General features: G+C 34.7%; 1 protein-coding gene across 1 annotated transcript; it reads right to left on the reverse strand.

Annotated features, from left to right (window-relative positions):
* Nucleotides 1–703: 703 nt before the first annotated feature.
* On the reverse strand, nt 704–9,811 carry LOC121406166. Its single transcript, XM_041597185.1, has 2 exons — nt 9,399–9,811; nt 704–1,302 (listed from the first exon to the last, which is right to left on the reverse strand). Exons 1-2 carry the CDS (start codon nt 9,526–9,528, stop codon nt 719–721), a joined length of 714 nt encoding a protein of 237 aa, XP_041453119.1. The 5' UTR covers nt 9,529–9,811; the 3' UTR covers nt 704–718.
* Between the last annotated feature and the right edge of the window lie 4,445 nt (nt 9,812–14,256).

Consider the following 14,256-nt stretch of genomic DNA (forward strand, 5'->3'; position numbering starts at 1 on the left):
ACACTTCCCTTTTGAGGAAAAGGTGCAGGGCAATAAATTTAATACAGCATAAAAGAAACAAACATTGTAGAATATACAGCTACAGTTTAAAGGGTTTGCTTCAGGTTAATAAGTGGTAAAACACAGACTTGAACTGGAAAAATATTTTAGTTAGTCCATAGATAAAAAACTTCTGAAATACATCAGTTGGCTGTCAATCTTATGAAAACAGTTTATGCAAAAATAATAATATTAATATTCCGCATTTATATAGCGCTTAACACATTGGAACGACGTCTCTATTAAGTGCTTTACAGATATCATTACCCCAGTCATCGGATCCTTGCATCCCCGCGTACAATGTATGCACCTTCTCCACTCCCTGGGAAGCATTCCAACAAGGGTTCCAAGACTTAATTGCTAGGCATACTACATACATGTAGGCTCTCGCATCCTACTGGGTACCCATACTACCCATTTTACACCTGGGTGGAGAGTGGCCATAGTAGGATTCTAACACACGACCCTCTGATTACAAGCCGAGAGTCGGAACCGCTACACCATGGCGCTTCCACATGAGGCAACTTGTGACATACATGTACATGTATCTGTGCTGTGTATGGGTCTATAGGTTTGCTACTTGAATTTCTCGCACATCACATTGTTCTATCTACATGTATGATGAAATGTGATAAAGAGCTACTTGCAGTATTCCAGTGAAAAAGATGCGGCTCTAACTTTAAACAAGGAGCACTAGAAAACTCAAACCGAGTAACACTATCATACTTACATTGAACTTATTTCTTCCTAAAGGACCTTGACCAATTGTGACCGTTGCGTCATCTCTCAGATCAAAGTTCACGACACCTTCAAGCGTAACATCTACAGAGGACTTGCACTCAGTAAACAAGGTCAAATGATCTCCATCAACAATAAGAAGCGTGTGCGCAAACCGCGCCGAATCAATCAAGGGCGTCGGAAGAACAGTCTGAAGGAGACTCTCGGATTCCCGTGTTCGGTACCTGATTCGCATTTCACCGGTCCGAGAACTTGATGTCAATGTGAACAGCACCCTGCCTTCCAATGAGCTGATAGAGAATAGCATTCCTGAGGTCTGTTCTAACTGCCGTGCGAGGAAGTACACACTAAACGCATGGCTCCTCATCAGTTGGTTACGTAAGGGCGCGATCTGGTGCGGTGGGATGGTGATGAGGTTTGTTTTGGGGCGTAACCGCCAGATGTTAGAATGAGGTAGGGGTCCTTGTTCTTGGGTGATTCCTTTTGTGAAGTTTCCACTCTTGAAGACTTCCAGTAAGTCTAGACCTGGAAAGCAGAAAAAAAAAATGATTCTGTTTAAAGTAAAAGTCCACCCTAATTAAAGGTTGATTTGAATAAGAAGAGAAAAATCCAACAAGCATAACACTAAAAATTTCATCACCCTGCAAAAAATGGAAAATGAGAAAGTTATGACATTGTAAAGTTTCACTTATTTTCACAAAACATGTGCATGTCCTGGCTGGTATGAAAATGAGAGGACTGATGACATCATCCACTCACTATTCCTTTTGCAATATTCTAATTTTCTCCTCATTGTCAAGTGACACAACTATTCCTCTCTGAACATGTGGAAATAGCATTTACTGTATGGTTTAGTCAAGTTGGTCCTTACTGTCAAAAATGTAAAAAATGAAATATTGGTCAAACAAAAAAGAAAATGAATAGTGAGTGAATGTCATCATCCACCGTCTTATTTGCATGTCACTTAATTGTGCACATCATAGTTTTGTGAAAAAAAATTACATCCGATTTTGATGAAAATTTCAGCGTTATGCTCATTTGATTTTTCTCTACTCATTCAAATCAACATTTTCTGGTGTGGACTTGACCTTTACTAATATGCTGGCATGGGCCTATATTAAATTGGCCTACATGTACTTAAACTTCTCTGATAGTCTAAAAGCCTGTGGGCGAATCCCATTCAGTCTACTTTCAATTGAAATCGCCATTTGATCTACACTATATGATCCAATAAAGCTTGGGATCACTGGCCTAGACTATCAAAAGCTTTCAAAATTGTCACCTTTTGTTGAATTTACTCCAACCAGTTCTATGGTGAACTATCAGAGAATAATTTCAATTCTAAAATTTGATAAAAATGTGCGGTTGGTACTTTTCTGTAAGAAAATTCTTTCTTCTATTTGTATGTGATGTTAAAGGACAAGCCCACCCCAACAAAAACTTGATTTGAATAAAAAAAAGAAAAATTCAATTAGCATATACATGTACACTGCAAATTTCATCAAAATCGGATGTAAAATAAGAAAGTTATGGCATTTTAAAGTTTTGCTTATTTTCAACAAAATAGTTATATGAACGAGCCAGTTACATCCAAATGAGAGAGTTGATGACATCACTCACTCACTATTTCTTTTGTAATTTATTATATGAAATATGAAATATTTTTATTTTCTCGTCATTGTCATGTTAAATGAAGTTTCACTCCTCCCTGAACACATGGAATTCCAATATTTTAACATTTTGTGCTTCAGGCAAGGAGGTCCTAATCGTCAAATTTGTAAAAATTAAAATATTGTTTGATTCAAACAATAAAAAAACAAAAGAAATAGTGAGTGAGTGACATCATCGACTCTCTCATTTGGATGTAACTGGCTCATTCATATAACTACATGTATTTTGTTGAAAATAAGCGAAACTTTGAAATGTCATAACTTTCTTATTTTACATCCGATTTTGATAAAATTTTCAGCATTGTGCTTGTCTGATTTTTCTCTATTGATTCAAATCAACATTTTTCTGAGGTGAACTTGACCTTTAAAAAAAGGAATGTTGTTTGGCAGTCATAAAACATGTGGAGCAAATTGTGATGCAGTACTAGGAAAATTGTGTATGATAAATTATTCTAACAAATTTCAAAATATGTTTATGTATAGGTGCCATAAACCAAAATCATGATCTTGAATTATGTTTGACCCCTCCCACAGTTATGATGGAATACACATTTTTACAGATTAGGGCACAGTCTAAAAATTATAATTTCTTTCAAAATTCTAAAATCCACTTCTAAGTTTACTGGAGGATTGCCTTCAGCTACAATGTATATAAACCCATACATCAAAGTTTTTCATATGAGTCAAACTTTCTGCAAGGACTAGTAGTGTACACAAAGCTATTTGCCATTAAAAGGGAAAGTGCACCCTGACAAAAAGTTTAATGTGAAAATACCATTAAAGAAAAATTAATTAAGAAATGTTGGTGAATGTTTAAAGAAAATCCATCAAATAGAATTTCAGATTGCTTTTTATTTGTGAGTTGTGACATATATTGTGTTTGTGAATGTAAATAAATAACAATAATGTTTTTAGGACAGTCATTTTCTAAAAATCAAAGTAGGTTTTATTGTACCTTCAGTGTATCAACATACAAAGTATTTCACACCCACTCCTGAAAAGAAAACAATTTTCAGTCATGATCAACTTGGAATTTATGTATTATTTTATTCCCTGACATATGGGGCAGCTGGTAATATATGTCACAAATCAAAATCTTAAAAGTTGATTAATTTTCTTAATCTTTGTTGGATTTTCCTTAAACTATCACCTTTAATTTCAATCATTTTTTCTGGTATTTTACATCAGAATTTTTGTCAGGGTGAACTTCCCCTTTAAACTGCATGCCTTCTACTGATGACCAATAGCATGTCATTGTACAGTAAGCTACTGTATGCTTTGATAGGAAGCTCAATATTGGTCATAATTGGGCTTCACGGTGAGGAAAAATTACTCAGAAATAAACTCACAGTGGGATGTCATTTTTCAACGTGACTCCTGTCATTGTAAAACCACAAAATGTTCTGCCAGTCCAAAGGAAAACAGACAAAATGCAATTGCTACCAACAAAATGCAGATTTCTCAAATTAAGTCATCATTTTTTTTAAAAACATTCCTCTTCTAATCCTTTGCTATTCATGCTCTTCAAATTTTAAGCGTTTCAACCTTTATAAAAAATCTCCTTCAATTGTAACCATCATTATCATCATCATCATCATCACCATCATCATCATCATCATCATCATCATCATCATCATCATCATCATCATCATCATCATCATCATCATCACCATCATCATCATCATCATCATCATCATCATCATCATCATCATCATCATCTCATTTATAATAATAATAATAAAGGTTATTTATATTGCGCACATATCCACCTTGTTAGGTGCTCAAGGCGCTCCTATATCATAATTGTCATCATAATTGATTCACATCATCATCATTATACCACTTATAGGCCTAGATTGTAGATTAGTTATTTCCATAGAAATTGACTTTAAAATACCCACAATTTTTGAAACATGTAACAATATTTCTAGATCCAATTCCAGATAGTAAAAACTTTACCTTTTCCTTTCAAGGAACAAAGTAGTATCATAACATCAACAGTTTAATATCTGAAACAAATTTTATTCAGTTTATTGTTTAAACCATGGTTGAATTTTAAAATATGACAGCACACAGATTGTGCTATCAAAACCTGACACAACATGTGCGCATCATGCAGTATTTATGCACGGTTTGTCTTTGATTATGCCTTATCCTTATCAAGCCCAGGTTGCAACATTACTTTCTAAAATAAATGTCATGTCATCATCAAATGCAGAGCTCAGATCTTTCTCAAATAATATCAGAACTTCAGAAGTACATTTTATTCCCATCTGGTCCTCAAAATTAAATTATTTTTGTATGCAAGAACTTGAGACTGCTCGAGAGAGGAGGGAAATTCTTAATATCCTGAACCGGCACAAACAACTACCGCCCTTACATGAACAAGTGCAAAGTACTGAAAGCGGTGAAATTGGTCTCTTTTAATGCCAGATTGGGTAAGTATTTTACTGAAATGTATTAATGGGCCTTCGTAAATTTCATTTAATAGAGTCATTCTCTTCTTTCTTATTGACAAAAGAAAAAACTTGAAAATGAAGTTCTTCTCCCCCCCCCAAAAAAAAAACAATTTGAAATTACTAGTCACAATTTTATTCCTTTTATGAATGTTTGCATTCAAGTCAAATGTAATATTAAAATGGTCAAAATTACCAAAATGAAACAAGTTTTTGTATCCAGCTGACACAGTCATCTATACTATGAGGGTAAATTTCTTGCAAGAGTTTCTCTCCCCCCCCCCCTCTACAATATCAGCTGCTCCTCTCAATCACCTCCCCCCCCCCCTTTCCTTCACATCACTACCCTCCTTCACTAAGAAGTAAAATCAAACTTCTCAAAATTATTTTTTAAATCCTCTTTCCTTCACCTCACCATTTTTATTTTGCCATGCAGCCCTGTGATTCCATGGCAACCCATAAAAACTGCAATCAATACATGAACCTTTTAAGAGAAAAAAAAATCATTTTTTTATTTGGCTGCTTTTAACCCTACAAAATAACCTGTTTATTAAAGTATTTATCTCAAAATTTATAAATTCTATTAATTGGAATGGTTCATGAAAATTCAAGAGAAACCTATCGATTACCTCTTTAAAATTATAACCCTGGCTTATATAGCAGATTGATCTTTCTCAATCTAGACTCACTGATCAAGCATCAAGTTCACGCTACAAACTAAATTACAAAAATCCTTCAAAAAAACCTGTAATCATGACCCAAATGTTCTAAATGAATTTGTTATGACTATTCCATATCCACTGGCCTATTATTGGAAGTTGTCTGCCATTTCATATCCCTCAGACACTTCCCAAGTTTCCTGTCAATTTGTTTCCACCGGATGGACAAACACCGACTCAGAATAGCTGATCTCTAAATAACTTTGACAATCGAACATTAAAGGTAAAAAGGGATTTAAAACCCATTGTGGGGTAGATGTATTTGGTGATATTTCAATAGGCTCTTTAGGACTCAACTCCATACAAATTTTTCTAAAATAACCAGAAACATAACCAACTGACGATTGATCTGAATTTAAAAAACTTACTTTGACAATTGAATCGACTTTACATGGGACTTCAAACCCATAATTGTCAAGAGTGATTCAATTGGTGATTCATATTCATAGGCATTTCTTGTAAAACATGGGGGGGTGATTATAAACTGACTTAAAGTATATGTATTTTGTCTTTTGATATGATAAAACAAATTATTGCATTGCATTTTTATGACTTTGCTATAAGTAAGAAGGATATTTAAAAGTAACCATATACTAGACTAATGAAAATAAGAAGAAAATTAATAAACCCATTTCATCAGAATTTTTGTTTTTTTAAAGAGATAACAAATTTAGGAGAATGAACATTGATTTCCCGCATTTGTCTGAAAAGTATTCTAAAGCATATACTTTGATAATTCAATAAGATAGTGAAAAACAGGGAAAAAAACTCAGAGAGGCACAGGGCTGAAAGTTTAACTAAATCAATCAGATAAAGAATAAAAAATTGTGAGTTTCATACTATAGGCCTACCTGAAGAGTGATAAAAATTAGTCACAAAGTCATATTCAAGGATGATGTACATGTACAATGTATGATAGAGTCATTTTTTCAACAAGCTGACTAAAAAACGTCATCTTTCAAAACTTTTTCTCAGGGAAAATGAAATTCATAATAATGAGACATATGATACATTTTTATTATTTCTTAGAAAAGGAAAATAATCAAGAGTAAAAAAAAACACAAATTGTGCACCTAACAATTGAAGTGTGAACCACTTAAGTAACAATTGACTTACATTCCATTAATTAACCTGATCAAAATGTGAACTTAAGATTTCTTATTGATCTCACTTTTTAGACAGACATAACTTTCTTTACACTCTAAACTGCTTCTTCCAAACTTTTTTCTTTAATAATCTAAATACAATTTCAAAGTACATGTGTGCAATTTACCAAAGGTGAATTCCCCTTAAATAGAGTGGAGTTTTTTTTTTTTTTTGCTTGTCAATTTTACTCTTAGCAGCCATAGCCATTTCAGTAAGATAGAGATACTTTAATCTATAGAGGAGCAATTCACAATAGGGATCCTGAAATGTAAGGCTTGACTCAATACTGAACATACACATCTGTGGCATTGTTGTATACTCAAATATATGTAACCCCCATACATACAATCAGGGACATATCCTCTCAGAATTGAATAGCTGACCTGAAGGCTGAGGCATATACTATACTTCATGGACTTTTTACATTTGGTGTAAAATACCTTTTCTGTAAATAGCCATACAGCTAGCGATATGAATATATTTCTGGACTAGGATTTTTTTAGGGGGTACCTGTTTTTTTTTTTCTGAAAGTTGTATTGTAATAACCTGCAAACATTTGATTTTTTTCCTGTTGAACTAATAAAACATAACAGGGGGTTATGATATAGCATGTTTTCCAACAAACAAGTCTAAGATGGAATGGTTGATCTTCCATGCAATACTCGATTTTGATTTGCTGTTGAAGTTACTACATGTACATGTATGGGAGTGTGGATGGCAAAATTACCATAAACCTTTTAATAATTTATAGACAAAGGATTTTGATTGCATCATATTCTCACATTAAAATTTTAGGCATAATCAATCTATAATTCCTTAATTTTTTCCATCAATTCAGAAGTAAATATTGTGGGGGGGGTGAATAAGACAATAAATGAAGACATACATGTATAATACATAAATTAAATGTTGGATTGGGACTAGTCTTTAAAAGCTCACCAGCCAAAATTTGTATCATTATTTGCATTGGGGGAGGACCCTAAGGTAATTTCCAGGGACTTTTTAATTCCTTTTCAGGGCTATTTAGGGCGAACTTGCCATGCTCCAAACTGTCATGTACCCCCCCCCCCCCCCCCCCCCTGCGAGTTCTATTATAAAAACATGGAATAGTGAATTTTATTGACATTTTCCTCAATCAAAGTGCAAGAATGGATTTGTCATTCTGTCAAAGACATCACTTATCAGGGTTGAATTCTTTTGATAAGGCCAATCACCCATTCAACCCGACTGTTTTTATTCCACTCGATGGTTTGACACCCTCATCAGAGAAACCTGCAATGTTTTCTTTCAAAACTCCAACACTTCCGATGATCCCCAACTTGACATTTTACAAAATAGAGATGTTTGGCGGAGGTTGACTTTTGTTGTAATTGATGTTAAAACAATATAAAGGTGCAAATGACAATATACTTACATGTACCCCCCCCTTGCCATGCATACAGGGATGTATGCTGAAAATTGATGGTGCATTCTGTGAAGAGTGTACTGCATCAGCACCAATTATAGGTGGGGAGATAACCTGAGCTGTTTTTTCTTTTCTTTTTTTTTTTGTAAGCCTATAGCAGTTGTGAATCTCTTTTTAATATACTCTCTACCTCTTTCAAATACTTTACTGTTTACATTCTTCATTTTTAACTCCCACTCCACAGAGAGCAAGACCTCTGAGAGACCATTGTAAGACCACAAAACTTGCTTGATCTTACAAAGGTCTTTCAATCAACTTTCTAACATCTCTGAGGTCTTTCATGATTCCTGATGGATCTTACGATGGTCTTCATGAGTCCCAAATCTTTTTTTGAAATGGGTCAAAACAGTCTTTCAACAGTCTTTCACTGAGGAAAGTGGTCTTTTACTAATTAGTCTTAAGTGATCTTTCGATGAACTTTCAAAGTTTTAATTAATCTTTCCATGATCTTCCGACAGTCTCTCAACATTTTTGTGGAGATCGCTGAAAGACTCATGAGAGATCACTGAAAGTCCAGGAAAAGTCCGTGGAAAGTATTCTGAAAGATAACTTGTTGCATAAACGATTTCTGAATTACCATTTAAAGATCTCTATAAGACTAGGACCAGTAAGACAAGAAGTATCAATCAGCCAGAGATGACAAATTTCAGTGATCTTGGAAACTGCTGTATATTTATTAGACTGTACAATTTTTTGGAATTTCATAATGTCCTTCAAAGGTCTCCCCTCTGTAGAATGGGGGCCGTATCATTATCATCATCATCATTATCATTATAATCATTATCATTATTATTATTATAATATTATTACTATTATCATTATTATCATATCATAGCCTATCATTATTATTATTCAAGTATTACATTGTATACATTATCTATTTTTAATATTACTATCATTATCATTATTAATCATTATTAATATAATCATCATATCATATTAATAATATCAATAATATACCTTTATTCTCCATCATTCTCCTGAGCCCTTATTCAGCATTTTCTCTTTCTTTTTCTCGCTTTCAGTATCTTTCGTTTCAATCCCATGCGATTGCTATGCCTATGGCATAAGCCGAAGCCAAGAAAATACTTTCTGGCTTCTGCTCATAAATTTTCAGGAAACAAATCATAAATGACGATATGGAAAGCCAAATGAGTGAAATTACCTTCAAAACCAGATATCGATTCGCTTCGTGCATTCTCCACATTGATTGACAGCTCCACGAAAATCAGCAGCACGACCACTCCGCAAACGCCCGCTGAGCCACGGGGCCGTCTACCGCTAAGCAACACCATGTTCTCGAGGTAATCCGATACCCGAAACTTCTTTCTTGTGTCACCAAAAGAATCAAGTGCGAGTAATTCCAATAAAATGATCCGTCAGTGTTTGCATCAGGTTACATTATTCCGTAGAATTTTTCCAGAAGAATCATTTTGGTGGTCCCCCAAACCTAGAACTCGAGAAGTCGACTCTTTCAGGAGTGAATTTGTTGCATCAAACTTTGTTACTCGCGGTCCTTCTGTTGACTGCCATGTAACCTATGAATGACCCACAAACTTTCTTTGTACACAAACTGAATTGGGTTCGGGATTTGACCCTCAATGCACAGATTTTGGGAAGGTAAAGCGATTTGCAATGCATCGCTGCCTGGGGATAAACAATCTGGTAACAAGATTTGGTTTGTTTGGCACCTAGTCTGGAAAATAGACTTGATTTTGAACGAGACTGACTTACTTTTCTCATGAGTCAATTAAACCCATCTTGTTGATGAGTATGACGAAGAGCTGCATCTAATGTGTAAAAAGAAGCGTAGGAGGAGATACATTTGGTCGGGCATTTTGTTAACCCTGATAACCCCCCCCCTCCGAATCAGAAATAACGACCCCCGGTAACGACCCATCATGGCGTTTTGTGAGACGGCTAGGTACCTGTTTTCCTTTTTTTAACTTGAAAGTAATATTTTGAAAACAAGTCGAAATAAAAGTGTTCCCAGTAGTTTTTTTTTATTATTTATTTATTTTTACTTGCTCAATGGCAGGGGTGGAAATCTCTCCCAAAAGGTAGGGGGGACAAGGGTCTGGAAAATCTTACAAGCAAAAAAAAAAAGGTCATCTCGTCCCAAAATGCACGTTTTATGTTTTATTCCCATTTTGAGTTATATATTTCTTAGCATCACCAAAGACCCAAAATAGTAGGGGGGACATTTGATATACTATTTTGAGTAGGGACACGTCCCCCCTGGGATTTCCGCCCATGCCCAATGGTTATTTCCAACTGCCGATCAGTGTTTCCTTGGCGATCATGAAATTGACGGGGGGGGGGGGGTAGTAGTAGTACAACATGACGTTGAAGATTCAAATGCTAAATAAAATGTCTCATAGGCCTATCTCGAAACCTTAATGTACATGTAGCCTCTAGGGATATTCTAGATATTATTTTGTATTTGAGATATACAGTCCTATATACGATTTTTTAATTTGTACTTTTTCTTTTCCCCCGTTCTTTGACGAGCTTCATTGCTCCCTCCACTCTGTAGTCATAATGATAATTTTTATTCTCTCTTACAAATAATCTCTATGCGTTTGCTTCACGGTAGGGACTGATGACGTCACTCACTCAATATCAGCTTTTGTATTTAGGCCTACATGAAGTATTCTGAATTTCTCCTCATTTTCCTGTGCCAGAAACAAGGTTTTATTCATTTCAACATTAACATGGTTCTGTCAAGTTGGTCCTCATTGTCGAATAAGTAAAAATTGAAATATTGTATTAAAGAATCAATAACATAACTATACCGCATTAATTATGCTACCAGGTAGCAAAAGAAACAGGGTGTGAGGGACATCATCGACTCTCTCATTTGCATAGCATATAACTGTTCTGTGGAAAAAAAACACAAGCGAAACTGTTAAATATCATTTTTTTATCCAATTTTGATGAAATTTTCTGCGTAATGCTTGTTTGATTTTTTTCTCTATGATTCAAATCAACACATTTCTAAGGATGTGCAACCATTTTCTAATGAGTCCCCTCCCCTTTTTCAAAAAATAATAATAGATATAGCCCTACTTAACCATCATATCTTTCACTTTCATTCCATTCAAGCAGTCCAACCAGAATTATGTTTAAAAGAATTATCATAATCAGAACGATATAAATTCACTCAACTTTGGAAATTATGGTCAATAGTGTCTCTGACTCTCGTCCAAATCCTGGATTTGACTAATCAGAAGAAGTAGAGAAAATAGCTGATTTTTTTTTTCAATGTGTGCGATCGTTGATGTCCATAGAGATTATAACGCGTAATTAGCATGATTTGTAGTCTATGTTGATGTCACAGTTCAAGGCAAGCAATATGGCGCCATCTATCGATAAAAAACGTGACACTAAAGGGGATTATAATTATGCAGGTACATAGAGTAAATTTCATAAAACAGAACACTGGCAATTTCATTAAAATAGGACAACAAAATTACGAATTTAAAAGTTCAGCAAGATTTTTGGAAAATATTTATGATTATTCACGCCTTCATTAAAACTCATTAAATGGGATGATGATGTTGTCCCCACTATCCCTTTTCTCTTATTTTATAATATTACAGCAAATCGTAAGTTTTGATCAATGTAAATCAAATTTCAAATTACCCCCCTCTTATTTCACTCGCTCTCTATCTGCTTGTCTCCCTTTCCTCCCATTTCTATCTTTATTCTCCCTCTCCTCTTTCTCTTCCCGCTCTTTCATTCCCTTTGCCTTTTATTCACCTTTCAACGGCAACAGTAATAGATTAAAATCAACCACTAATTATAAACAAAAACATAGGTAAAAATCATCTTCAAAATAAAATAACTTTATTTTCAAACTCTCTTCAACATAATTGATATCAACATTTTGTTATGTAAATAGCCACATGCCATAGCAGCAATTTGGAACAGTGCATTATTATTGCTCGGAAAAAGACCCGATGCCCAGCAAAAATACCGTGTTCATGTTGCTGATTTTTCAACAATTATTTTGGTAGAAAAATCCTTTGTCACATGTTTTCAAATACATATGTACAAACACTTGGGTGGTTATTTCATTGGATTCCATACGAACTCATTTCGAAATCATTACCATAGGTGTTATATTTATCTTTTATAATTTAGAAAAGAAATTACACTGTAAAAACTGTGGTGTTAAAACTGACACCAATTGGTGTTAATGAGAGGACCACACCCTGAGGTGTTAAAATAACACCCTAGAGATTGAACATAACACCAAGAGTGTAAATGTAACAACCATAGGTGTTGTAATAACACCTATAGGTGTAAAACTAACACCACCAATTTAACACCGATGTAAAATAATTGTTGTGGTTCTCTATGTACACCGGTAAACACCACAGTTTTTGCTGTGTAAAATGGTACTTACCGGGGCGACCATCTGCCGCTTGTTAATTTTTAATAACCCCCTTTGAGAGCGGTAACACATAGGGCCCTGGGAATAATTTTTGAATAGGGTGTGCTTGGGTTTAGGAGAAATAGAAGATATCACTAAAAATACAAAAAAATAAGGGAATTCGGTCAGGATAAAACTAACAAACCGCATAAATATCGCTTCCAAATTACATATATATTGTTTCGAATTGAGGGAGATTTTGGTCAATTAAATCTCGACATTTCAGCATGCCAAATTGATTTACAGAAAGTGCTGCCTAATAGTAAGTAACACACATAGCAACCCAGCAAAAATCTTGGGTGTGCTTCAGCATCCCCGCTTCCAAGGGCAATGGTCACATGCCGCGGTTGTTTGCAAATTAGTCAGCCGATGGATGTAGCAAAAAAGTCATTTTTATTATAATCATAATATTACTGTGTTATATATCATCATGATTGTTACTTAGAAATTTTGATGAAATAAAAATATTTTTGATACTCATATTGACTAGCTGTAAGGGAGATTGCACATGAGATAGTACAATAAACCTGTCAATATTTTCATCAGTGTTTAAAATGGGTGGCACATTTGAGTATAAAGATCGATGACAACGTTTCCATTTATCATGTCTTTTTGAAAACGGCAGTCATGTTCTGTTAGGCTATTCAAATGCGAAATGTGCAATTGAATGAAAAGAAAATAAATAGTAATGACAGATATAATTGATGAAAAATATGTAGTTTGCTTCTTTGGCCACATGGAATCATGCTCACTCTGACTTGATGAAGAATTAATATCTAAGACTGAACAAGATACGTTTTTCAGCCCAGCGCACATTATGCGATCCGATTCGACGCAATTTAAAAACAAATGAATTGAATTTTGCATTAATCCTCTCAGCATCGTGCTTTTTGTGTGTGTCTTATGACCGGGGGAGGGGGGGGGTGATCCCCGGCGGTATAAGGGCTAAATAAATGTATAAAAGTTCAAAGAAGTATAATTACTGTATTTAAAGTACTGCATACTGTTAGGAATTATAAAATCATAATTTGATTTGCGGCAAGCCCTGTTGTCGGAGTAAAGTCCAAATCTGCTCAAATAGCAGCTTTTGATGACGTCAGTGCGATTTGGAACCGAATCTGAATTATCTTCTTTATTTCAGTAGTCCTACCTATATTCTCATTTCAGTTTGAGATTTGGTTGGGATGTTTATAATTATCAAATGTTATAATTTCTTTGAAAAATCGGATCGTAATGAATCACATAGTGTGTGCATGGCTCTAATTAATCTTTGACATACATTCATGGATATTTTCATAATAGTTCAAATCATATTTTTTTAGGCCTTTTACAAAAAAAAAATGCCTCAGCGTTTGTATCCATGAGGGCCACACCCTGATGTTGTTCAAATAGACCAGTTCGTAGTTACTTCATGGACAATTTTGGTCAAATGACCTTTCATTTCTTTCATTATGATAGGCAAATTTCAAAGCAAGATATTACGTAAGCTTGCCTTACTTAGCAGGATGAAGAAATTGAATAGACCAGGTGACTAGAATAGCACACCAATGAACACTTTATGAAGGTATTTGTTGCATTCCTTCTT

Source organism: Lytechinus variegatus, chromosome 19 (assembly GCF_018143015.1).
Source record: "Lytechinus variegatus isolate NC3 chromosome 19, Lvar_3.0, whole genome shotgun sequence".
Lineage (NCBI taxonomy): Eukaryota > Metazoa > Echinodermata > Echinoidea > Temnopleuroida > Toxopneustidae > Lytechinus > Lytechinus variegatus.

What these genes read in the sequence shown, in the direction of transcription:
- LOC121406166 (XM_041597185.1), bottom strand. Translation starts at nt 9,528, where the DNA reads ATGGTGTTGCTTAGCGGTAGACGGCCCCGTGGCTCAGCGGGCGTTTGC. An exon ending in ATCGATATCTGGTTTTGAAG is followed by an intron (nt 1,303 to 9,398) that starts GTAATTTCACTC and finishes TCTGCTTTCCAG; the next exon opens with GTCTAGACTTACTGGAAGTC.